Genomic DNA, 27272 nt, shown 5'->3' on the forward strand with positions numbered 1-27272 from the left:
ATAGCCCGTGGCCTGATTCGGATGCAAAATGCATCCAAACCTGGATAGCGAGTCATTTTCAGTGATTTTTTAAAGGGTCACCAAAAAAAACAGTGCCCTCGGGGAAAAGGCTATAACTCCATGACTCTTTGACCTATGACCCTCAAATTAAAACACCAGGTAGATAATTAGTTGTGCTACCTTTCCAAAAATTTTCAGGGTCAAAGGTTACGGGAGTAAAAAGTTATTAAGGGTCAGCGAACCGGGACACCCCTTCTAACCCTAACCCCCTCATAACATTTCACTCTGTCATAATGGACCACCTTAGCTTTGCCACGAGGTTGACGTTGGATTCGGTAGGTTACGTCAGACAGTTGCCCTACTACCATGTAGGGACCTTCCCATCGGCATTGCAATTTCGGGGATAGTCCTTTTTTCTTGGCAGGATTGAACAGCCATACAAACTGCCCCTTCGATATCTTTTCCCTGCTATCCCCTTGTCATAGTTGCGTTTCTGACGCCGTGCAGTCCTTTTTAGGTGCACCTGTGCCCTTGTAACCTGGAAATTTGCCCCGTTAACTTAATACACAAGACTTTGGGAAAGTAACAAGATCTGAAGACACCTGGTTCAGGAAGACTGGGTCGCGATTTATTTGGAAGGTCAGGACAAAGTTAAAAAAATGAAAAAAATAGAAATATGATAACAACCCAACACAGTGCCACAAGTGGATTACTCGAGTGACCAATCAGGTACAAACCTATCAATCAAAACAAAAAGAAATGACGAAAATTAAATACATGTACACAGTAATTCAATGTGGAAGATGTGGGATAAAATAAAGTACCGGTACATATCAAATCATCTATAAAGAACAAAAGACAAGGTCTCCTCAAAAAATGAGTGTTCCAAAATAAACTGGCCATCACGCAACTAGACCATCACCTCTGTACTGACTACATGTACATGAATACCAACTAGTACCTGAATCATACACATTGTAAAACACTTTATAAGGTAGTCACCCAGTCTAAAACCACATGGTCACTGACCAGACAGGGTAATAAATCCTCTTATCCTGTCACACTGTCATGAATATTCATAAGTAGCCAGCACCAGCCAGAACTGTTTATTGGTAAAGTAGACTGGCCAAGGAACCTCTGTCTTCACTAACTACATGTAAACTAACATACATGCACCCCACACACGGTCAATGGCTATAAACTACAGTGCAGACTGTGTGAGTCTAATCCTTTGTTCTGCACCACATGGTCTAAAGCTGAATTCCCTCACAGCTTTTACACATTAGAAATGCAGTTAGTTAATTTGAAATTCTCAGATTTTAGAGGATCACTCTACATCTTAATTTAGTACCACAGTGCTAGGAATTCTAGTTAAGGAACACTTGTAAGAGCAGAGATAAATCTATGGATAGTATGGAGGATCATCTAATGGTGGGCTCTGAACATGACTTTCTTTATACAAGATTAAACAAAATCATATTAGAATTACATTTTAGTCTGAATGACAAAGTAAAACTTCTAATGGTGTTTCCAAGACAACAAAAAGTGTGTGAAATGGCAGAAACTTACAGAAGACTATGCCAAACTTCCATGCTCAAAACCTTCCCTGCATCAGAAACTTCAAAAGAACCTTTGCCAAAACTACAAACTAACTAGTTTGACACTAAACCTACTGACTTACAATACAAATAGCAAATTACAGCAAAACTCACCCCAGCTGCAACTGGTGACAAGAGCAGAAAAGTGCAAATGTGGGAAGGCTGAAGAGAGCTGTGAGTAGTAATGCTCACTCTTCAGTAGCACGCACCAGTCTGTACAATTAACTGCAAGAAGCTCGATGAGCAATGCTAAACTATAAGGTGATACAGGGTACCAGACAAGTTGCTGACTAAACTAAGGAAGCTTGTAAAAGAAAAAGTGTCATGCAAAAAAAAAACACATTCAAATCTCCCTTCCACACCCTCATGTAGGTATTTTGCATACGCTGCCTTAACACCTCTGGATAATCTTCAGATACGCCCTCTCCCTCTACAGGAAGTGTTCCCATTACTAGGACCAGTGGAACTGAGACCTCCCTTCCCAACATTAGCATATTTGGGGTCTCTCTGGTGGATTCCTGGGGTATACACCTATATGCGAACATTGCATAGGGAAGCTGTTTATCCCAGTATCTTTGCTTCTTGTTTGGGTTTATCATCACTGCGACCATGGTGAGGAGTGTGCGATTGAAACGCTCTATGAACCCATCCGACTTAGGGTTATAGGGGGTGGTGCATGTCTTGCGTATCCCCAGAATTTCGCATACTTTGGCAAACACATGAGCCTCAAAGTGCCGGCCCTGATCTGAATGCAACTCTGCTGGAATCCCAAACCTGCAAAAGTACTCCTCCACCATCTTACTGGCAACTGTTTCTGCTGTGGCATCGGGTATCGGGTAGGCCTCCACCCACTTGGTGAAATAATCACCAACCACCAGAATCCACTGATTTCCATCTGCGGTTCTTGGCAGGGGGCCTATTATGTCAAGTGCAACCCTACCCATTGGTACACCAACTAATCGTTGTTGCAACGCGGCCCGCGGGCTCCTTAGGGGAGGTTTCTTGCGTGTACATGTGTCGCATTTCCGGACCCATGAGCGCACGTCCGCATCCATCCCTACCCAATAATACCGCTGCTTCACTTTTCCCAGCGTTTTCCGGTGACCAAGGTGGCCTCCAGTCACCTCGTCATACAACTCGTCCAATACAGTTGGACGAAGCTCCTGGAGGAGGAGCATTTGCCACCTAACTTCCTCCCCAGGGTGTGATTCCCAGCGCCGGTGCAGCACCCCATCGCGCAAGGCGATCCGCGACCAGGACAACCAGTAGGTCTTTGCTGCTAGCGTAGCAGGAGTCACCTTATGCCAACTGGGCCGCACGTCTGACTTCTCCCTTGCCAACACCAACCACCCCATTGTTTTGTCCTTCAGCTGTGCTTCCCGGATTCTATCCGCCGTACCCCACGATTGGCCATAGGAGCATCCCCCAGAACGGCCCCGGTGCATTCCCAGACTCTTGCTGGCCTGTTTGCTTTGACTCCCTTCCTCTTCACTCTCCATGCGACCACACTGTCGACAGGGCTTCCGCGACAGCCCGTCCGCATTAGAATGCTTTAACCCGGGTCTGTGGACAACCTTAAAGTCATATTCTGCAATGACCTCTAACCAGCGTGCTAGCTAGCCCTCAGGATCCTTCAGATTTAGGATCCAGCGCAGGGATGCATGGTCGGTCCTTATCGTCACTTTCTGTCCATAAAAATATGGTCGAAAGTGCTTCAGATAAGCCACCACCAGTTGCGCTCCAGCTTCCTCAGGGCCCTACTTGCATATGCAATGTGCCTCTCAACACCTTCTACTATTTGAGAAAGTACGCCTCCAATGCCAACATCGCTGGCATTCGTGTCCAGGATGTACTCCTCCCCTGGCCTTGGGTAGGCCAATACCGGCGAGTCCTGAAGCTTGCCTTTCAGCTCAACAAAAGCAGCTTCACACTCGTCGTCCCACCGAAACTGGCGAGACTTCTCCGTCAGTCTGTGCAGTGGCTTGGCTATGTCCGCAAAGCCCCAGTTAAACCTCCGATAATCCAAGGCCATTCTAAGGAAGCTTCTGACCCCCGTTTTCGCAAGTTGGAGTCGGTCACTCCCTGACTGCCCTCCTTTTATCATGATTAGTCCCGATGCCCCCCTGGGACACAATGTGCCCCAAGTAACGCACCTCCCCTTGAAAGAGTTTACATTTCCCTGGGTTCAACTTGAGCCCGGCTGCCCGGAGGCGCCCCAGTAGAGCTCTCAAGTTGGCCAGTTCTTCGTCTACACTTTTCCCGCAGACGATGACATCATCCAGCAGCGTATCCCACTGCAGTCCTGCTAGGACTCGCTCCATCAACATCTCGAAGGTTGCTGGGGCATTACATAGCCCAAAAGGCATGACCTTCCAGCTATAAAGCCCTTCCCTTACGACGAATGCCGACTCTTTCTTGGCATCGTCATCCAAGGCAATTTGCCAGTACCCTGAAGCAAGGTCAAGGGTTGAGAGCCATTTGGCACTGGACAACGAGTCAAGGGTGTCATCTGTTCGCGGTACTGGGTACGCATCCTTGATTGTTACGGCATTGAGTCTTCTATAGTCTACACAAAACCTTTGTGTCCCATCTTTCTTTTCAACAAGGACCACGATGGAAGCCCAAGGGCTGTCTGAGAGTTCTATGATACCTCTTGCTTTCAAGGCGTCTACTTGCCGTGAGATTTCTTCTTGCTGAGTTATTGGGTACCGTCGGGGCCTCTGCTTTATGAGGCGGGCCTCCCCCGTATTGATTGAGTGTTTTTACTAAGCTCGATTGCCCAATGTCCTCTGGCCCCCTTGAAAATACATCCTGATATTCGACAAGGAGACTGGCCACCTTGTTCTGATCCTCATTGCCTAACTTAGAACTAGCTTGTGCGTAGAGTTCCGCCAGATGCGGGGAAACACTTACCCCAGCCTAACTCTGGCCGGTGTCAGGCCGAGCCCCAAGTGGCGTTGGGGTACAGCGAGGAACTGTACCCACAGCTTGGGGGTCCACTGGGGACAAAGTGCCAACCATGCTGCCCTCCCTAACCACGCACTCGTCTTTTCCTGGATTTATTACACGCACCCCCAGGCTACCACGGGAGGAATCAACTAAGGGCCTCCCGACAATCATGCCCATCTTTTCTATCTCGCTGCCCTGCGTCACTGGTTCAATCACCTCAATGCCCGTCAGATAGGGGCCACCCGCTACTGCGCCAGGAATAACAGCCTCATGCCCGGCTGGTACGACTGTAGTGGTCCCCACCACTACCCTGGCACACCAGGCCCCACCCTCTCTGTCGGTGCACTTAACATTTACCCCATTAAGGTTAAGCTCGAGCTTCCCAAAATCTACTACCCCATTCGTGGGTACTAGGAAATCAGTTCCCAATATGCCGTCCACTTCTATTGGTGCAAATATTGCACGCACACTGTGGATGCTTTTCCCTACTTGAACCTCAACCCATGCAACACCCAACACCGGTAGTGCTGTGCCATCTGCTTGGCGGATGGTCACATCCTGCTTTTCTAGCTTTGGTCTCAGTCCCAGCGGCATCTGGTGATAGATAGATACGTTAATTATAGTGTCTGTTGCCCCCGTGTCAATCAGCATTCTCAACTTTACCGATTTCACCACACCCACGACATACATGCCCAGTTGTGGACTCACCGGCCCTAATTGCACAGCTTTCCCCCGGGCCTCTGGGTCAGCTGCCCGCCGTTTCCCTGCGGTGGCGCGCCTTTCCTTTTTAGTTTGGGGTACTCACGCTTGAAATGGCCTGGCTCTTTGCAATGGTAGCAGACCCTCCGCGACCCCTTTGGCTGCTCCTCCTTTACAGGAGGGCCCGCGGCCTCGACCTGCGCATTGCCCCCCAACACACCAAGTAACTTTCCCAGCTGTTCAGCTTGTTGGGTCACTAACTGCTCCAGCTTTGCAATACGTGTGTTCGTTTCCCCATCCAGAACACGCGCGAACCTCTCTACCTTTGGTGGCCTAGTACGCTGCGCTTCGATTTGCTCAAAATTCTCTGTCTCTAGTGCTGCCCGAATTGCATCATCCAGGCTTCGTGGCTTAGCCCTAAACATACCCTCACGAATACTTTGGTTTTATATGGCATCTGCAAAATGGTTCTTGGCCAGCCTATCATGACTGTCCCGAGGTATATCTGGGTACGCCTTATCCGCTAGGTCCATGATTGCCTGTCAGAGTTCCTGCAATGTTTCTTTTGGTTTCCGCTTGCAGACTTTTAGCTCAATCAGGTAGTTCTCTGCCTGCTGCCCAGGCCCAAATCTACTCCTTAACAGTGCCAACAACTGCCCAAAGCTCTGGCGAAGTCCACTGCTACTATCGCCAAGGATCCTTAGTGCACTGCCTTGTAGGCTAGCCCTGAGATAGTGGAGGGAATGCACATCAGTCCACCCATTGACTTCACAGTACGCCTGCAAGTGCCGCTCGTACTCATCCCACGGCATTCTCCCATCATACCTGTCCGGCATAATATGAGGTGGCCGTGAGGAGTCCCTAAATCTTTCTTTGTACTGCCCTCTCCCACAAAACCGCTGGTCCCTCGTGAGGGGCCATGGAACCTCGTGAGGGGCTTGTGTCTCCTCACTGGACCCTCGTGAGGACCCATAATGGAACTGTCCTCCTCATGAGGGGCTTCGCATTGCAAACCCCCTCACTTCATACGGCTGCACTCTGAACCCACCTACAGGCCCTTCCGAGGCCCCTGGACTTTGTGAGGACCTTCGTGAAGGGTTCTCCTGAGCACCCCCCTTTTGTGACTTCCCCCTCATGAGGGGACTCCGCCGGGCCACCTCCCATGACTCTCACCTCATGAGGGGACTCTGCCAGGCCACCTCTCATGACTCTCCACTCTTGAGGGGGCCGGCACCTCTCATCTTCAGCCGGCAAATGCACCCTTAATTCCAGGGCCTTCAATTCTTCTGCTTTAACTGTTAAGTCTTTTACAGCCTGTTCTACCAAAGTGGCCCAGGCATCTGCCTTCATCTTTTGCTCATACTCGTGCACTAAAGTCTCCCTTCTCGCCTGGGCGCTCCCAGAATCTGTGTGCCCCCGACTGGGAACAACTCCGCACCCTACCCGAGCAGCCTCTGAGGGTGACTCCCCCACCCGTCTTCTTTAACAAAAGAACTACAAGAGGTGGAACCTGCACCTTGAGCATCTTCTAGGATCTTTTCACCAAACCGGCCAGTCGGGAGAGCCTGTGCCATTCCCATGCCCTCCCCCGGGCCAGTTTCTCCCCGAGGTGTATCCTTATCTCTTTCCTCACCCAGGGACCTCAGGGTTTTTTTTAACTCGTGCGTCCCTACCAATGACCAAAACCCAGGCATCCTATACAGGGGAAATCCCGCCTCCCCTTCCACCTCGGGCGCCCTTCTGGTCCATGGACACGGGCCTCTCCCCTTCTAGGTCCCAACCCTGCCGGGCCCTGGGCTCCCTGCAGTGCCCACCTTCTCTGGCCGAAGATTACCTCTGTGCCAGAAATAAGTGGAGTGCTTTGAAAACCCACTATCGGCAAAACTTTTCTGCCGATAGTGCCGGGCCACCCATTGCTGCGTCCGTCCTCGCCAATCTTCGCCCTGCGGCGCGGTGACCTCCATCCCTGATAACTTTTTTCCTCGGATAGCAAAAATTCTTTTGCAGTTAGCTAATTTTTTTTCAAACCGGATAAGCGGACAAAGCCATCCTTCCTCTAATTTCCTCGGTGTAACAATCCCACTTCTGACACCATTTTGTGGCGGTTTCTCCTCCGTAGTCCGCGAACCCTTCGCTCGCCGGGCCACTCAGCCCTGTCGCAGCGCCACTCGCGTGTGATTTGGCCAGGGCCTGGATCCGTTTGGGTGGAAATATACCGCCCGTTACACCAAGGACAACTTGAAGGAACACTGAACGAAATGGCACGCCCGGCAAAGATATGTGTGATACCATCTACTTCTAGCGGTTTTATTCACTTCCACGCACTTCCTCAATGCGTGAGGTACCCTAACAAACTAATGTTAAACATTTACAAATGGCTAGGAGGGGGCATGAGGACCCATCGCGCACCCCATTGCCCTGTCGAGATACACTGTCACAAAATTAAGTAAAGGTACAGTACCAGTTCATGTACTCACAAACGTCCCGTCAGTACCCAATCCTTATGCACAATCCAAGATGAACTAACAGTTCGGTCACAATCGTCCAAACATTAAATAAATCCCGTTGTGTCAGTCGATCCAATCTGAACTCCTCGGCAGCTCGGCTTAGACTGACTAATATTCCCCATTCTGACATTATTTAACTCCCTCCCCTGTTTTCCACAGTCATGAAAACATCATCTTAGCACAAAGATGCAAAACAATGGTCCACAATACCCATTTCAACCTTTCTTCCATTTACTAATTTTTATCATACTCCGGATGTTGTCAAACTCTCCCCCCTTTTTCCATCATGGCAGTCTTATTAATTCACCAGTTCCCACTTTCCACACTGAACATGATTTACTCACTGAAAACACGTTGTCGAATCCCCTGACAGTTACACCAATACCCCTTTGTTCCATACCCCTTAGCTTGACATACTTGAAGGCCCCCGGTTTCCAAACTCCCGGACCTAACCCGAAACCTAATTAAGCGCATCACCGGTCAACCCCACTTCCGGAACGGCCGTTCTTTTGGGGTTTAAAAGGTCACCAGATATTCGCGTTACACTATTTTAGCAGTGGGTATGATATACTATTACAACAAACTCTCTCTTTTGCGTCCCTCCAGGCGACGCAATTACACGATGGGACGGCACGACAACTCCCTTCCGTCGGGCCATCCCGTGGTACCGTCCGACGTCGCATCGTATGTCATTTCGTGCATCGTGTCGCCTAGTGACGTCGCCTGAAGCATGCACGACGCGATGCACGACGCAGGGCGTCCTGTGCTAACGTCTTTTGCCACTACACTGTCTATAGAGGGCGCTGGTACTGTCTTCTTTCAGTTCTGTCTCTCACGGGCGCACTGAACCAATTCCAGCTCCATTGAAAAAAGTGAACAATTGACCAAGTTTGGAACCCTATTGTAGGCAACTGAAGTCCCTGAGGCCTCTCAAACAAAAAACAATCTGTTGTTTGGTGCTGAAGAATTCATTTGATTTTCAATTTTTAGTAGGTTAACCAATTGATTTTTAAATTATCCGCCAAAAACAAACTCAACCCCAAAGTGAATGTTCCCAGTCTTCTTAGTGGCCATTTTTCAAATGACATCCTTCACCTTCCGGTGGCTCTTGTGACAAATATTCAATCATATTTGTGTCTGCATTGCCCCAGATGGGTGCCCTTGAATCTACAGGGATAATTCTGGGCAATAACAACACAATCCCACCATTTCTTGGCCCAAACAGACCTCTTTTGGAAAGAATCAGTAGGGGTACTTTTTGTGCACCTAGTCGTGCTGGAGAATTTTCCTTAAATTGGGACACTGCACCCTCGTTCTCAGATTGTTTGCCCAGTCGATTGTGGTAGATCAAAGATAGCGCCGCTAGGCAATCTTTGCCGTTTCGCGTTATGTAGACGTCTACATACACACGTGTACACGATATACACAAACGTGACCGAAAGTGCAGCCGCATATCGTGTGCTCCATTTGTGTCGTAGTGTTATGAGTGCAGGTCTTGCCAGTTGTCGAGCGCGACTTGGAAGTACTTCCACGATGAGTGCTGTCCGCTTATGTAGAATTTTTACCCGTATCAGGCCTGCAATGTTAACGACAAGGTAACACTGAATCACAGCACAACTCTCATTACTGAGACCAGGCATAGGCCTAAATACCTTTCGTGTTTCCGGTATTCGAACATTTGGACATGTTCGGCAATATAGCCTAGGCCTTTGCCTACATGTAGGTAGGGAGGCTCATAAAAATTTTAGCTACTTTGTCTGTTTTCTTTTTGAAGTGATTTTGTCGAGGACGTCATAAGAAACATTTTGATGTAAGTTTGGATTTCATCGGACTCTGCAAGGCAGAAAATTCTGATTTTATATCGAGATGTTTTGATATGTGTTTTGCACTCTAAAATAGAGAGCAAAGTGTGATTTTTTTGTACACAATGGATTTTGACTGAATAGTTTAAAATTCACATTTCCATAAAATGTTTGTTGTTATTGGTGCCTAATTTCAATAAAGCTAAATGCTGGCGTTGCTTGAAATTTCAAAAATTTTGAAATTGAAAATAGGAGAGCTGGTCGAGCTTGCGCAAAAAGACAAAACTTAATCATAATTTCCTATTTAAGAAACTGAGTTCCCAAATAAACAGTGCCCTCGCTCATTTGTGCGTGTCCCAAATGTAGGCCTAAATGATGTAGCCCAGGTTGGACATTGTCTTCATTTAGTCCCATGGTCCCCTATACTACTCACTAGACTGACGTTCAGCATCTCCAGGGTGCATATTTTTTTATTTACACCGTAGCCTACCCTAGGCTAGGGTTTTTTCTGTGGTGGTGCCAATTCGGGCATGAAAAGAGACTAGTGCTAAGTACGTTTGCGAGCGCATGGGATTTAACATGGGGGCAGAAACATGACATAATTGTTAAGAAAGTCTTAAGGAAGGGTTTCAGTGCATGGCACTAAAAACTGGAAGATATGCCATTTTTGTATAGCTTTAGATGCTGCTAAATATCATGTGAGAGCTTCGCTGGGAATTGTAGTACATGTACAATGTACTTGGCCTACGCAATGCAAAACATGATTAAACGTGAACAAACCAAACGTAACTTCACGACCGAAATACAGTACTAGGCTCATATTTAATAATAATGAGTAACATTTGTATTGAGTCTTTCGACGGTTTGCCTTCTTCCATGCTTCAAATGCATATGGGCAGTGGCGCACAAAAGATTCTTGGCTCTGCTGTACAGTGCACAGCTGGAAACGGGGAGTCTTTAACTGTTAGTATGTGAAGCATTACTGATGCACTTTGCTGCAAAGCTATAACGTGTCTCCTTGTTCGACTCTGTAAGCTGAACAAAAAGAGGAAATGATGCAGATGAGGTTGCAATCAAGGCTTGAAGACCAACCTGAACATGTTTCCAGTAAAATGTATTGAAATTTTGTTTTTTTCATACTGGGAAATAAACAAAAAATGAAACAAGAGAGATGAACGGGGTGGAAATCTCAAGCTGCTTGAAAACAATCCTCATTAATGACCCACCTAAATTGTTCATAATGTCACATCGCACTTCATGTTCATGCACTTGTATTTTACCTTCCCCCCCAAAAAAATAATAATGCTAAAAAGCATTGCGTGAGCTATCCTAGCTCATCAAGCCAGCGATCACAGTGGTGATTAGAATTCTACTTTTTTCACCTACACCAAAGAAATAACCATCAGAAGAAGAGGGATCACCCCAATACTGTCCCAATCCATCGGTCTATCACCTCTGAAGTATCAACTTTCCGAACTTAGTACAGATATTTATTTGCTGTAGTACAGGCACCATCATTTCATGTTTTCGCACACTCGCTCTGACTGGTTCAGTCCTGCATTAGTCTCTTTTCAAGCACAAATTAGCACTACCAGAGTGAAAAACCCAAGGCTACAGTGTAAATAAAAAATATGCGTCCAGGGTACATGTGTAAAGTCATCCTAAAAAAGTACAAGTACAATGCCAAATTTTTTTCAATGTGTTTCTCACATTTTACTTTGTGAAAACAGCTTAAATGTTGTTCACAAGCTCCTTGTGTCCCAAATTCCATAAATGCTGCCTTAAGGCCAGTTTTCTGGAAATAGCAACATAGGGGATAATTTACCCTGCAAGTAGTGAACATCCCGGTACAATTTCAGCTCATAAAATCCAGTGGATAGTGGATATCTGAATATGCCCCCAGACATCCCGGATAAACTTGTTGGAAAGAAATCTTAGGTAAATCGGGACAGGGCCAGTATTTGACATCAGAGTATACAGCAGGCCCTGTTTGCGGGTCTTTTGTAAGCCCTGTCATGCCCGTGAATGTCACATAGGAAGATTGACTGTAAAAAATATCCTTTTTTGTGTGTGTCCTAAATTAAGAGTATTAAGAGGTCTATGTGATGGAATCATGGGTTGGGGAAGGTGGGTTTGAAAAAAGAATGCGGGATTGGTCTTTCGGATGCAAAAATGGATGTCCTTGCTGTGCCTCCTCCTCTCTCTTGGGTCTCTTCTCTTTCCTTCCCCAGTACCTGTCCTTGCCTTTTCCTTACTTTGACATCACCAACTCCTTTTTCTCACGGTTTTTTCCTTCTACGGACTGGGATTTTGAGTCATAATTTAACTAAGCTCCACAGTAAAGACCCCCGGCCATGCTAGCTGTTTGAAGGGAACAAATTACTATTGAGGGCCTGCCTCTCGATGTATAATGAATGTATTAATGGTAATAAGAGATATTTAAATACATGTAAGAGCATGAACATTCTACGGAAACTTCCACAATAATGTTACATGTGTAAATCTTGAAAAGGTACATGAACATGTACATTGAAGTTTGCCAAAACTGGATATGGTGGGTCTACGCATCAGCAGTCATTCAGTAGAGCAATTTGTAGTCACAAATTCACACACCCATTCCGAATTCTATAACTCCAGCCCAATCAAATGTGACCTGTCCCACAAATATTGTGTGCATGTAGGATGTTGGGCAAACACTTGTCCACGCCAAAAAAAAAATTAAGTTAAAAACAAAAACAGTAGAAAAATTGATTTTTTGTTACATGTACATGTATGTGTATCTCCTCTCATTGTTTCACTTTTTGGTAATGCTCACTGGGAGTAGTGACTCAGGCTTGATTAACACTCACTTTATTCAGATTTTGTTACTGATTTTGATGTCACTACATAATGACCAACATCTCTAATCCAAATAAAAGACATGTACATGTGTACTTGTAGACATAAAAGAAAAATTGGTAAAGACTGCTACTTTACCATCTTAAACTCAGAAATGGACACTTTAAATGAAGTGTAATTAATTAATTAAAACATGATTATCCCTCGCATATCATTCATCATGCACTTCATCAAAAAAGCTGATTGAAATCTAACCAAGTGGCTCAAATTGAACAAACATGCCCTCAGATTACATGTATGTGTACTTGGTACATGTATGAATTAAAAGGCTTGTGAAGGGATTTGCTATTTCAAATGTCTGAAAGTTGGAAACATTAACAATCAGTTGAAAAAAAAAGAAAGTTGCAGCATGTTTGCCTTTTTCGAACAGATGTGAAGTGTTGATTTCAATCAGTGATTTTATTAAAAAAACGATCTTTAAAATTTTGTTTTAAATTACGATGTGGCCTCTGTCATTCCTACATGTACATGTACTGGCACCAGTATCATGCAGTATACGTAATAGTACCTGTGCATTAACTCTGAAAACAAGAAGTCTGAAAACAACTTCAAATAAACTTACTATGCCTATGCATGCATGTGACATGCGTAAATTTATGACATAATTATTTCAAACGTATCAACATTATGTATTGACGCATAACAGATCAGAAGAGCAAGATAAGGTTGTGATTGTTTGTTTGTTTTTTAAAAGTGTTACTAGAAAGTTACTCAACTTACCTAAAGCTTTCTCATAATTTGTGTCTGTAGGCCGTGCATGCAGCAGGTGGTGTGGTTACCCATACTTCAGAATTGTTTGACACTACCATCAATAAACTGTGGACTGAAGCAGGTTATTCCTACATGCATGGCAACAAGAAGTTACAGCAATGATTCTATCCCTCCACCTGCTCTTGATGGAGAGGTCAAATACTCTGAAAAACTCAACAACATTGTGCAACAGATCTCAAGCCTTACAATTGCTGAAGTAGCAGATCTAAATAAATTATTGAAGGTGAGCAGTATATGAGGATATATAAAGTGTATATAGAAATTATTTTATCAGTCTTGGTACATAATGCATGTACATGTATCATGTTCCGTACTGAGCTATTTCATATACAAAATCAGGTTGGCTTGGTAAAACCTGGAAGTAAAACCCTTGTGATGATGTTGGTCATTACTGGGTAAGTGTACATGTTTGTGGATGTAGAGTGATTCTACCATGATATACTTAAGTTTGTAAAACAGGTGTGAGCTAATCTTTGATTAAGTTAATGTTAATCCAGTAAACTTGATGCATAGATGTAATTACATGTACACTATTGGAAATCCCTCTCTATAAGCAAACTACATATAAACTCCTGTGATAACCTCCTTTTACAGAGTGAACACTTCCTCAAAAGAGATTTCCTGCTGTTTATTTGCAGAGCAACAGTAATTTCCCAGCATATTTTTTACTACCTGAATTTGAACAAGTGTTTTATTTGTCCTCATAGCAAACTTTAGGAATCCAAGATACCCCAATCATGGCAATGGGAACAGTAGCAGCACCTGCAGCATCCCAAGAGGTAACTTTAATTTTTCTGGATTGCTTATGAGTTTTATAAGATTTTTAGTATTTTATACATTCTCAACTATAATGTTGACACTAGTGGGTACAACCTCTTTAGTGTGTCCTTTGCTCAGCTTTTGAAGTTTTGCTACAAGTGTTCATGCACTCACTAAAGCTCATGTATGAATGCCAGGGGTAGACTTAGAAAACAAAAATCACATGCACTGGTGCATGTAAACTTTAAAAGTTACATGAAAAAAAATTTACATTCACAAAAGTGTATCTGCAAGTAATAATGCTAAGTGTAATAAAGTGTAAAAGTGAAGGAGGTTTATATTCAGTAATGTCAGTGTCATTAGTGTCGACACTTGCACACAATTCTGCTGAGCACATGTAGCTACAAGTATAGTCACAACCTGACTCTTGATATCATGAAGGCTGGCAGCTTTTTTCCCCACATTGATAAGATGATAAGGTTTTTCGGGGCTAAACTGCTTTTATTACATGTACGAAGCATTTTTAACTGACCATGGCACAGATTAGGGATTGCACACTAATGAGTCGTGCGTAAAACTTCGTACGTAAAATGATGATACACAAACTTTCAACCTCTACAGCCTAGCAGCAACTTGCAGTACAATATGCGTGGATGCGCAGCATGCAGCAGTCGCCCAGAGGGGTACTTCCAGCTCAATCGCAATACCCTTGTCTTTTTACAGTCGTTTTTCATGTTCCCGCTGTGTGGCTTGCAAAGTGAATGTCCAATGTAGGACAGTCTTGGTAATAAGGAAAAGCCTGTCTTTTCTGTAATGGTGGAGCTGAATTAGTCTAGACGAGTTTTGTAACATCTTTAAAAAAAATGGATGAAATTTCTTCTGCCTTTTCTTTCACAGGAAGAAGATGATGATGATGAAGTTACTACTGCTCCCAAGGAAAAGACTCAATTCACAGTCAAACTGACAAAATTTGACGAAACAAGCAAAGTCAAACTTATCAAGCAGATAAAAGCACTAACAAGTGGTATGAATCTTGTACAGGTAAGTGTTATTACCTTTCCTGCTTATCTTGTACTGCAATTACTTTGCCCTGTAGTGAGGAGTTTGTACTCAAATCAGCTCTTCCCCTTTTACTTTCATTTAATACCATGGAAGAGAGGAAACAGAAGTCTTGGTAATTTCATCTGTGTGAAGATTACAGGTACAGGTGTTCAAGTGCAGAGCCATGTTAAAGTTAAAAGCAAAAGTCAGCATCAACCCAGATGGCAAGTTGACAAAACAAAGAAATTCCTTGTTATGATGGCTGATTATTTCTTCTGTGTTTTGTTGCTGCACATGTCTCTGTATCAACAGGCCAAGAAGTTTGTGGAGTCTGCACCACAGATTGTAAAAGCTGATGTCAGTAAAACAGAAGCAGAGGACATAAAGAAACAAATTGAGGAGGCAGGAGGAACTTGTGAAATCGAATAGGTGTCCTTTAAGGAAAACTTGAGAAAGGCTTTTGTTGTGGTTGCATTGTGTATTAGAGTGAGGATGTTTTTGTATGTGTCACCTAATAATCTTAGATCTTCAGTGAGCATCAAAACCTGGATGTGTTCTGATTCCCTGTAAGACAGAGCGGAATACTGCACACACATTTTCATTGCGTTTCATGCTGTTTTAAGTGCATTCGATCTTTTTTATTTTGATGATAATGCAAATTAATTGGCATATTTATGAGCAAAGTGTAATGTCATCTGAGGCAAAAAACTGAGTGATATAGAAATATCTGCATAAAAATTACAAGTTTTTATCTAAGTTTATGATGGTGTAAACCAGTGAGTATTACTCTCACAGCTAATTTCTTAAATTCAGTAAGGAAATTTTTGGTTTACAGTTTGAGGGGAAAATCTCCCATGACCAATGTCATCCTGTGTCAAAGCTCCAACCACCCTCATTTACTTAAAAATTGTGGAAAAGTTGAAGGCCACCTGTCAGAGGAATATAAGTAGAAGTCAGATAATGTAGTTTTCTTGACATTTAAGAGGAGAAAAATTGCACAAATTATGTTCCCCTGTACAGATGGTAAAATGCACATTACAGACTCCTCAAAATGCATCATGGTCGTTGCAGTAACTTGCTAATTTGTCCCAAAATTTGAGGCATATATTTTGAAGTTTACTCAAGGATGATTTGCAGTGTTGGTATGCTTCCCTTGCAGAAATGTCCCGTGGTACTGTCCCAATAACCTACACATTTTGTGGTACCATATTTTTTACCATTGCTACAGGACATTTTCAGAAGAGTATGTACATGTAATTAGTTCAAACTCCACAGAGTTCAAATAAAATTAATTCGGAAATTAACATTTGAAATTGTTTTTTTTTTTCATTCTGGTGTCTCATTTTTAGGGTAAATGTTTAACAAGTAAATACTCTGAATACTATGTTATCAAAGTAGCTGGTCCTCTAGTGCGAAATTTTCTTGTCCTGAACTTTTGGGTTGTGCCAAAGAAAGGAAGGGAAATTTGATAATGAAATGGGAACATAATGGTGAAGTCTTCAAGTTGCGTTTAAATTGAGGTTTTCAAAGTGTGAATATTTGGAAAAAAAGCATTGACGTGCGGATACCTTAAACAAGGACAACGAAATTATTTATGTTCGCTTATCAACACAATTATTCGTTGACTTGTGAGTTAGGATTGAATCTGGATTTCAACCTGGGAAGAGATTCAAAACGCTCCGAATCGTTAGTTCCCACGTTATTATTATTACTACAATCGTTGAGTCCTTTGTAACAGAGGGCGCTTCATCAAACCACTACACTTACGGAGCTAACTAACTTGATGTTGAATACAGTACAAAGTGCATATATGTACAGTATATGAACTCACGTGTTGGTGTACATGTACATGTAGGCCCAACGGATGCAATGGCGACTGCCGATTTGCCAGTGAAATTGAGTGAATTAAATGGTCTAATATCGACAAAAAGTGGTCTACATGACGCGGAAAAGGCACAAGATCTTGTTGTTGACCTTGGGCATCTCTGCCTTCGTCAGTTATCTGAAAATGAGTTAGGTGAGTGTCGGTAGCATAGTACTTATTAGTAGTAATAACAGTACATAACAGGGTAAGCAAACGCTGGGCGTGGCCATGGTGCATGTTGGCGGGTTGAGAAAGATGACAGTCGGACTCCAAAATCATGCCTCCGTCCTCCCTCCACACCCAACTTAGTACTTTTAAGGGAAAAACAATGCATCCTGACTCCACTTTTCTCATCATATACATGTATCATCTCAATAAAAGTCACGACAGAAATGCTGGACATGCTTCAAAGGCACGAATTCTGGACGGAGAAACATTTACCGATGTTGTTGAGAAATACATGTATGAAGCCCTAGGCCTAGGCATACTTACAAAATTCTCTTCACTCCCCATACAGAGTTTGTACATAACTGCTGGAGTGGCGTCAGGATGCAACATTTTTCCCTTTTAAGTTACTTCTCTTTCTACTGTGTTATCAGCAAAGTCCCAGAGTTGTTGGCCTAATGCCAAGGAAATTCAGGGTGCATTTGCATTTTACAGTGTACGTGCAAATCAGTCCTAACAAAAATGTTTTTCGGATATTTTGGGTGGGCATGCCATCAACATTCATGACAATTGACACTGTTGTGGGGATCCGTTGTCTGCTGCACCCCCACCTGGTAATTGATTAACCACTTCATGCCTGGGCATTTTTCAATGTTGATGATGCTGGGCCGGCATGACTATCGTTTTTTCCGTTTTCAAAATCCTTCAAAAATTCATTATTTCCTTTAATGCTCGTTTATAGCTGCATAAAATTTAATAATAATAATTATCTCTGGCCTGATACTGTATACCTGTACATCTGGCCTAATACTGTTTACATGTTGTAGTGCAGCTGCCACCAACTGGTCTCTAACCCTTGACTGGGGAGGTTGGGATCATAACCTGTCAGATGTCAAGTGCAGCAGTAGTACAGTGACCCCATTGTTACAAGTACATCATGTATGCACATATTAATCAGCGATCAAACGTGAAAAGCTTAGTTTTTTCATTGTTAAGTTTTCAGTCAGTTTCAGGTAGATTTAGTCATTTCTGGTTTGCCCTTTTTTAATGCCATACAAACATGTATGTACATGTGATAAGTAAGACATGTAAGAAGATCTTTTCTTTTGAATAGGAAAGTATGTAACTAGGCCTGTACCGGGTACCTGCCCGTCGATTTCAAAACCCGGTTCCATTTTTCCGGGCTCGGTACCTGTCAAAAGAGTAAGTAAATTAGGAACAAACATCCACCCATAAAATTCTGTGAAATTTCTTACTGAAGGGCAGACTTCCACCGTGCCACTGAAAACCTGGTCCCGTGGTCATACATGAAACTTTAATTCGGAGATCGACAGCTAATTTTGTTATCCACTCTGCCCATTGTACTGCAAGTCTTTTCCTAGGTCCGGAATTTTTCTAGTTCACAAGAGCACAAAAACCACTAAAATTCACGGATGATAGGTCACTCACTACGTGCGATTTCAAATATTTGTCTAGATTGAATACCCGGTAGTCTACAAACCTTTGCATCTAATGTCTGCTTAATCAAAATGACTTTTTTAGAGTTTCCGTTTTTGTTAATTAACCGAAAAACTGCAAGCTTTTCCCCCTACTTTCGGATCGGGCAACATTACCATACAAAGTCATTGTGAACTCAACTACACGGGCACAGCAGAAATGTTTGTGACGTAATGGGTTCGTCATCTGTGCGGCATGGGGAGGGTATCGTTGATAGCTCACCTTACAGTTGAAAAGTTCAGTCAAACTTTACACAATTTCTACTTTTTAATTAATTATTATTTTCATCTAATTTTCTCAAAATTAAAAAAACCTTTATTAGAAAATCAACTTTTTAAAATGGTTCTGGCTAAAAATGGATTTTTCGTATGGTTACTATGTGTGGTCACCTGACCTTTCCTTTTGCGGTCATGTGGCCGCTGCAGTGTCAGCAATTGGACTGCCTGAAGGGGACTATAATTGGGCCCACGTTATAATCAGGTTACCGGTGGTTTCAGTGTCTTGAAAGCCAGGATTACGGTTGCAGCTACGTTGATTTGTGCAATGTGCATACAACTGGTCCTCATGAAAAAAGAAATGCATTTTCGATGACTCCTTCTTCCGATACTTCCAACGCCATTTGAAGCATTTTGGTGGCGGTTTTTTAATCAGAAACTTCAAAATAAATGGATATAATGGTGTGGGCATTGTTCGAGTTACGGTGGTATTTTTGTACATAAAACTTTAAGCTTTTTAACCCGTTACGTACATAGCACTGATCTGGTCCGCACGTGACACAACCAGCACTCACCATTTGTGCACGGCACGTGTGTTCCGCGTGTACGTGGCCATGCAGCATCTGGGACATTTCCTTTGAGAGGTTGCAGGTGTGTATATCATGCAGGTGGTTTGCAGCTCTGTCCTCTTTCCTGACGTTCCTGTGAGGATATGTTTTTCTGTTTCGTATACCCACAAAAAAATTTGCAAACTGAACGATGTGCTGCTTGCTTCCTATGTACCAAAAAGAACCGTGTTTCGGGCACATGGTCCACCGGGTCGTGCACAATGCCACTTGTTACCATTAAGTGATCTCTTTTCCGGGTACCCGATGTTAACAAAAAACAGGTACCCGGTTCTAAAAATACCTGTGAGGATTTGTTTTTCTGTTTCATATACCCACAAAAAAAATTTGCAAACTGAACGATGTGCTGCTTGCTTCCTATGTACCAAAAAGAACCGTGTTTCGGGCACATGGTCCACCGGGTCGTGCACAATGCCACTTGTTACCATTAAGTGATCTCTTTTCCGGGTACCCGATGTTAACAAAAAACAGGTACCTGGTTCTAAAAATACCCGCAAATTCATCTGTACATGTACAGTACGTAACCTGGTACACATACTGGTACATATATACACATGTACATGTACGTATGTGCAATTACATTCTAATTGCTATTTTTTAATTAATACTCATAGCATACTGCTGCTCACAGCTGTTTAATAAGGACAATGGCATCCTGGTGTTCCTTAACAAAGCCATCCCCAAAGATGAGGTATGTAATCATTCTGATGAAAATCTAACCTACCAGTTGGTACATGTAGTTCATTCAAATCTAAGATTTTTTAATCACAGTATATGTAACTTATATTGTACTGCTTGTCCTGTATTGAGATTTTAAAAATTTTTGTATTGAAAGAAAATATTTCTCAAAATCGGCAATGGTCAGTACAGTGTACATGTAGTTGGAAAGCTTGAAACATTAGCGTGTATAGGTCTAGAAACATTAAGTTCTTAGACGGTTTTAGACGGGGAAACCTCTGAATAAATATCCCAGTAAAAACCCACAGAATTAAGAACTAAAACTGAAACTCAAATTCAAACAGAGGTGAAAGTCTCTGCACAAGTGAGCCTGCACCAACAAATGCTCGTATCCTATACAGTACCTCATACAGTTACGTGTGGCAAAACGGTCTATGGAAAATGAGTTATAAAATTGATTTCAAAGATCAACTGTTCTTTTCCTGTGACTGATTAATCAGAATATTGCTTGTAATCTAGACAGTTTTTTTCTTTAAGTTGTTTTGAAACTTTTACATGTACTTGTAGATTTTTATTCTCCATTTACTGGTAGTTGAAGGGAAGCAAGGAACAACTTCTGGAGTTTCTTCATGCATTTTTGCTCAAGGCGGGTTCCCGCCTGCTAGCACGCACTGTAGAGATTAAAAAGATCTGTATCTCTGCTTTCATGAGAGATAAATCAGCCAAAGTCAAGACAAAGACATTTCCCGTACTGATAGAGGTAAGCACATGTATTTATAATTAACCCTAACCCTCCTCAATCCTTCACCTGTTGGAGGACTGAGGAGTGTTAGGGTTAATGCAAGTGGGGGCATGTTTTGTACAAGCAGATGTCTTTATCGGTCAGTAGAGATGCAATATGTGCAAAGATACAATGCATTTGCACGCCTTCATTTCTTGCATTGAAAGTTTTCAAGAGCAATATGTATTTGCACTCATGCCTAGTACTGTACTGGTACATGCACAGGAGTGACACACATCGTGTGGACTTCTGATCAAGAGAAGCACACATACGGTAATGCAGGGTATGACATTGTGTGGACTTAAACATGTCCACCTGGCATTTCCCCCTTTCTGAAAATCGCCTTCAGAGGCACTTTGGAGTCTTCTGCAGCAAAATGAAGAGAAAGAGTGTACGAAATCGTTATCAGCGCAACAAAAGAAAGTCTACATTAGATATGCCAAACAAGTATTCTATAAACTAGTTTTTTTTTGCTTCCAGATCGCGACGTAATGATTAATTTCCCGTACTGACACATAATCACTGAGTTTAAGTTGTCACTTGGGGCTTGTTTGTTTCATGAGGATCTGGATTGCGATCAGTGATCTGTCATTGGTCACTGATACCTGAACCTGCCTAATGGATTGCATGAACCTGTTCTGGGATCACTGACTGCAAACCAGATCCTTGTGGAAACCAACAGGTTCTATGAGGCACCATGGATAATGACATTCTTTTGTGTTGATTGTCCCATTACCATACCTACATGTACATGTAGTCCTTATTGTTTCATGTCAACAGTTGTTGCAACGTTCTGCATCAGCTCAGATGGAGGCAGATCTTGATATTCCTAAGATGATTGAGCTTTACTTTGAGCAGCTTATGCAGCCATCTAAGCTCTCACAAACAGGTACATGTAAACAAGTAATGACACAAAGTTGACCCAATTAGCAGGCATTCAGCTCTTCTGCGGATTCACGGATTTCTACTTTTTAAAAAAATCGAACCACAAAAAATACCACCTTAGGCTTTGTCCGTGCTTCTGCTGTTTGCTCACACCTTGGATTGCGGTGTGATGGACGCGACGCTGGCACTCGGCAAAAACTTATACAGTAGTGCAGCTTCTACTTGGAAGAAAGAATAAAAATTGTCGTCTGGTTCTCTGCTAGTGTTTGAGGAAACTGTTAAATATCCAGGACACCCGACTTTGTTACATACGAGATCATCGTAGCGCTTTTCTCATGGTTCTTTTCAGAACCATACAGACTCACAAAAGAGATCGTACCTTTGCATGGTGCTACCGCAAGCTTTCCACCTTAGTTATCTGTCACCATGAATAGCTTGAAATCCCATCTATTCTGGTCTGGTCAATAGCCTGGCTCCATATCTTTTTCTCTATCGACTTGCACATCGCGACGTTAGGACACAGACTGCATGTGCTGTCGCTCTGTGCCTTGAACATGTACATGTATGTGTCAGACAAACATCCGAGATTGTTTGACAACCTGGAAAAATGACTTCAAAAACGAAGGACATGGTCACAAGCCATTTCTAGTACTCTTGAAAAAAGACTTTCTTCAACAAGATTGTTGTGGCTAACATGTGGACGACCAGAGAAGAATCAATCAAGCATCTTGCTGAACAAAAAGCCTCTGCCAAGCATCCACTTCAACATCCAAAACCCACAACAACTAAAAGAAGAGTGCTAGAGGTTGCTGCTAAGGTCGCCAAGAAAGCCAGACTAACTCACATGGAGAAAATAAAATCAACAAGAAGCATCAGTTAGAAAAATTTGAGATGTCAAGATACGTATGTTGTATACTTCAAATACAAAAAGTAACAGAAGAAATCTTGACAAGTGTGCAGATTGTGAAATGAAAAATATACTTCAAAAATTCAATTCAAGTTTTCAGAACTCCCCAGAATGCACCAGAGAGTATTTAGAATTCAAAATTTTCCGGGGCCCTAAGATGGGCCCAGGACCATACACCATATTGGCTTTTCAATGCGTTCTCACAGTATCATATACTCAGGTTTTCCTCTTTTGGGGGGGGAACAAGAGTTGCATGTGTAGCGGGCATAATATGAAAATTATGGCACCTGCTTACATTATTTATTTGCTTACTAGTTTACGCCATTTTATTGTCAGCCAACTTGTGGAGATTAGTGCGTTTCCGGTTAAGCTAGCAAAAGTTTTCACACGCTGTACAAAAATACAAATATCCTAAATCTAAAGGATACATATATTAAAAAACAACAAGAAAAACCCAGGGATTCTGTTCACAGAAGATTATTATTAATTAACAACAAAAATAAATAAAGGGCCTAGCTCGAAGTTGTGTTGAAGTTGGGGATGACTTGTCCTGGCTTCACTTGGCAATAAGCTGGGGAGCCTGCAGTTAAAGGACTTGCAGATCAAGGGGGCTTGAATGAATTCTGAGGATCATTGGCTACGTGCAGATCATGTGCAGGGCTCGATAGCACAGTCTCTCCTTCCCCGGCTTGAGTAAAGCAGGCGTGGGGAACACAATTCATGCGACTCGGCTCCAAGTCACTCCATGTCCAGCAGTACATACAGCTCAATAGGCTCACTAAGGTTACCCTAGTGCCTCAGTACTAGTGGTGTCTTTGCCTAGAGCAGGACAGGGACGAATATGTAATTGTGGCAGGTTCAATGCAAGGAGAGATCACAGACAACAGAACAGTCTCTGTCGAGTCCAGTAGCCAAGTGGAGTGGAGGGTCATTGGCCACAGAATTTATCTGCTCCTCCTCAAGGACCTTTGTGGTTGGTTGCAAGTTCTGCTACCAACCTGCCCACACGTGCTGCCAAGCAACCCACACATTTCTAAGAAACTGCATGACCTAACTCTGGGGAGTTAGAATTTCAAAAAGTGGGGGGCACAAAATTTATCCTATTACACATGCCTGAATTAGTTGAAGAATAGTTGCTCACTGTTTCCAGCGGTGTTCCCTACAGAAAACAGGCATGGTAACTCCCTATGCTTCAGTCATCATTGTCAACACTCTGCCGAGACACACAAAATCAGCAGAAAACTCCAACAGTTTGCTACACAAAGATTTGCTTAGAACTTCAAAAGACAAAATATCAAAATGCTAGTAAGATTATGTGAATGTCGTGCTTAATTTGCAGCTAATTCATGTTTTCACTTTATCCTCTCGCAGTCAAGCAAGGTATTTATTGTCTGTTGGGTGTTCTTGCTGAAATCTATCCTGTTTTGATGTCTGGATATTCAGAACGGCTGCTTAGTGTCTACATCGCAACACTAAACCAGCAGGTAATGGCAGTTGACACTGAAGAATTAAACTTAAAATAGTGCATTCTAAGTTGAATTTATAATGATACTTAAAATAAGGTGCATATATAGTATGAACTCTTCACTCTCAAGAAATGCTTGAAAATAGAATCATTATGTTTTGGTATTTTCTTACAGATGACATCGAAGACCAGAAAGCCGGAACTTACAGTCATAGCTGGTTGCCTGACTGGCTTGGGACATTACTTGGTCAATTTCACACAGTCAGTTGAAGAAGGTCAGTGGTGTTTTGTGTAAAGCCAAATGTGTGCAGGCCTAACATGTGCTGTAGTTGGCATCTCATTTTCCTAGCACGGAAGAAACTAAGAACAGAAGAAATGTTGGTACACATGTCGTTCTTACTCTGCCAACTTGTCCACGATGTATGTCATAACTTTTACAAAATACTTTCACATGAACATTAAAGGAGTTACAACGTACATGCTCATTTAAATCTCAAGCAACAAGTTGCATCTTGCATGCAGTGTGCAGTTGAGTCCTATTACCTCCTTTAAATATTGACTGAATATAAATATCTCAGGATGTGAAGTGTAGACTTTGCCATTCACCATGTATGCATTGTTGCACATGTACTTGAGCCTGCATGGAAAAGACGTGATGAAGGGATATGAAATTTGCACATACCTGTAATACATGTACTTACTGTTGAAATACTTGTACGTGTATGTATCATTTATAATTGGAAACTATGACTGTACAGTTAGGAAGAACCTGGTACTGGTACCACCCAGCATCAGTGGGCTAAAATCACATGGAGTGATAACTTAATTAGAAAATGATAGAGGGCTTTAATAAGTTATGTATTCAGCTGATTAATTAGTGAATTTTATTTGACAATCTTTCCATTGAATAGGACAGGTCACAGCATATAACGACATTCTGTATAATCCAAACTCAACTACTGAGCTTACTGTGGGATGTACATTGAGGTACATGTATAGCATAAGTATGGTGCTGCACACATGCTACCTGTACATGTATTCATCACATTGTGCATACAGGCACCATACTGATGCTTCAACATCAAGCATCGTAAGATACTATCCAAGCCTTGAAAATAAGCCTTTAAGTGTGCAATTAGACTTGTCCTCGCAGTTTCAAAAGAAGTTCTTTTTAAATGAGTTGTGCATGCAAATGAGTCAGTATAATTGGTATTAAATGAATTTTTCTGTAGTCTGTCTTGACCAAGTGTTTTCTCATAGACTGCACAAACCGTCAGGACTGATAGTTGGGTTGGTTTTAGCTGGAATTTCATGTTAACTAAATTTGTACCAGCACATAATGAAAATCAATTGAATATACATGTACATGTACATACTTTACAAAACGGTAATGTTGATGCTCACATTTGATAATCCCACTTTGCCAGTTACATTTGACAATACATGCACCTGCAGTCTGTTCAGTTGTCCTAGCAAATCTAACCAGCTAAAGTCCTACTTAGCTGTTTTTCTGACATCCCTCTTTTCAATCTTCAACCAAATGCAGGTGCTAAGCATTCCAAAGATATCTACAGATTTGCCCGCATGGCCATTGATCCAACAGTGGACCACACACGCTATGAACTCAACAAAGCTGGGCTGAATATGTTTGCCAAGCATTCAGCCCAGTTTGGCCCGTATTTGTACAGTGACCATCAGGTATGGAAAGGCTATCTTGTAATACTGGTAACAAAGATAATCGGAAGTATAATTGTCTTAAGATATTAGATTATAGACTTCCTTGTGTCATGTATGGAACAAATGGTGTTAGATCTGTGCTTATTTTGTATAGATTAGATTTCATTTATCAATTTTTGACATTCAGGGGAACTTTGACTTGTTCAATGTGATCTTGCATGTGTAAAATGATTCTTGCAGGACTTACATGAGGCTTTCAACAAGTGGAGTGCCCACAACAACCCAGCAGTAAAAGCTGTTGGATTTGCGGCTCAAGAGGCATTTCTTCAACAGATTGCCGAGATACTTGTAGAGAGAGCAGCCAAACGAGATGCGTCAGATATGGCTGTGTTCAGGGTAAGACTTTGGGAAATGGGACTCATGGTATGTGGCTGTGTTCTTGTTACAGTGTTACAAAATTACACTCAAGAGATGTGGCTTTGTTAACTCCTTGATGACGGGAATTTCTTTCCGAAAGCCGACTCCAAGAATTTCAACGTTGCTTGGCCGCGAAGGCCACCTGCCAAACTGCAAATTCTTGGTTTGTGGCCCTGCGTGCTCTGCACGCTTTGAATTACACAGTGAAAAGGCTCATTGCTCGGTGGCATGCGGCTCTACTCATGCTTCCACATTCCCGTTGCCTCTTTTCAAAGTGGGGACTATTGTGAAGCCGGTGATTATGATGCAAATTCGGTCTTTTCATTTCTGGGCTACACACAAAGGCCAATCACCATATATACAAGAGCCAGGGTCTGCCTTCTTTCACCGTGTTTGCTCGAGCTTGGGCTGAGAATAATAGCTGTAAAGCGGGCTGAGGATCTCAATTTTTACAGTGGCTCTTACCATCTTCCGGCGCAAAGGGGTTAAGGAGAAGACGAGAGAGTATGGGAAGCATTAGATGTGGCTTTCTTCATGGTAAAACTTTGGAAAATACCGTAGGATGTATAAGACGTGGCTGTGATCGGGGTAAGATCTAGAGAAATGGGTCTCATTACATGTGGTTGTGTTAAGGTAAGGTCTTGGGAAATGGGTCATATTGATGTGCTTGTGTTCAGGTAGGGTTTGGAGAATGGGCCTCATTGGTTGTGGTTGTGTTCAGGGTTACATCTGGAGAAATGGGTCATATGATATGTCAGAATAACCCGAGAATAATAATTGATTTTCCCACGTGGAAGGGAAAACTTGTGTAAGTTCACAGAACATTGCCAGAGAAAGACAGTTTGCGGTAACTAGTCAAATATAGAAAGTACAATATATTTACAATGTATTCCCTTGGCACAAATCAAAGTAATCAAACTGACAGGTGCACACTGTCTTAAGAAAGGCAAGAATCAAACACTTAATATCGCTAGTAAATTAACAGAATCGTTTACTGGACACTCGTTCGTCACTGATGATGCCGTTGCTGAAATAAGCAAATTCACAAATATAAATGTGGCAGGTCTACTA

The 27272-nt window shown here is 42.6% G+C and overlaps 2 protein-coding genes across 2 annotated transcripts in view; both read left to right on the forward strand.

Moving 5' to 3' along the window:
• Nucleotides 1–9099: 9099 nt before the first annotated feature.
• On the forward strand, nt 9100–16328 carry LOC110990347 (uncharacterized). The gene is made up of 5 exons (XM_022255304.2): nt 9100–9348; nt 13204–13447; nt 13932–14003; nt 14881–15024; nt 15337–16328. The coding sequence occupies exons 1-5, from the start codon at nt 9236–9238 to the stop codon at nt 15451–15453; spliced, it is 690 nt and encodes a 229-aa protein (XP_022110996.2). The 5' UTR covers nt 9100–9235; the 3' UTR covers nt 15454–16328.
• Nucleotides 16329–16827: 499 nt separating this feature from the next.
• The window catches only part of LOC110990343 (DNA-dependent protein kinase catalytic subunit-like), a 36851-nt gene continuing 26406 nt past the window's right edge, over nt 16828–27272 (forward strand). The window contains exons 1-8 of the mRNA XM_087139287.1: nt 16828–17041; nt 20006–20082; nt 20662–20829; nt 21631–21739; nt 24014–24126; nt 24283–24382; nt 25654–25805; nt 26025–26180. Of these exons, the coding sequence (XP_086995413.1) occupies nt 16846–17041; nt 20006–20082; nt 20662–20829; nt 21631–21739; nt 24014–24126; nt 24283–24382; nt 25654–25805; nt 26025–26180 (1071 nt within the window). The 5' untranslated portion in view covers nt 16828–16845. The remainder of the gene's footprint in view (nt 17042–20005; nt 20083–20661; nt 20830–21630; nt 21740–24013; nt 24127–24282; nt 24383–25653; nt 25806–26024; nt 26181–27272) is intronic.

This window comes from Acanthaster planci, linkage group LG07, assembly GCF_054643075.1.
Source record: "Acanthaster planci isolate LZ-2023a linkage group LG07, COTS_SCS, whole genome shotgun sequence".
Lineage (NCBI taxonomy): Eukaryota > Metazoa > Echinodermata > Asteroidea > Valvatida > Acanthasteridae > Acanthaster > Acanthaster planci.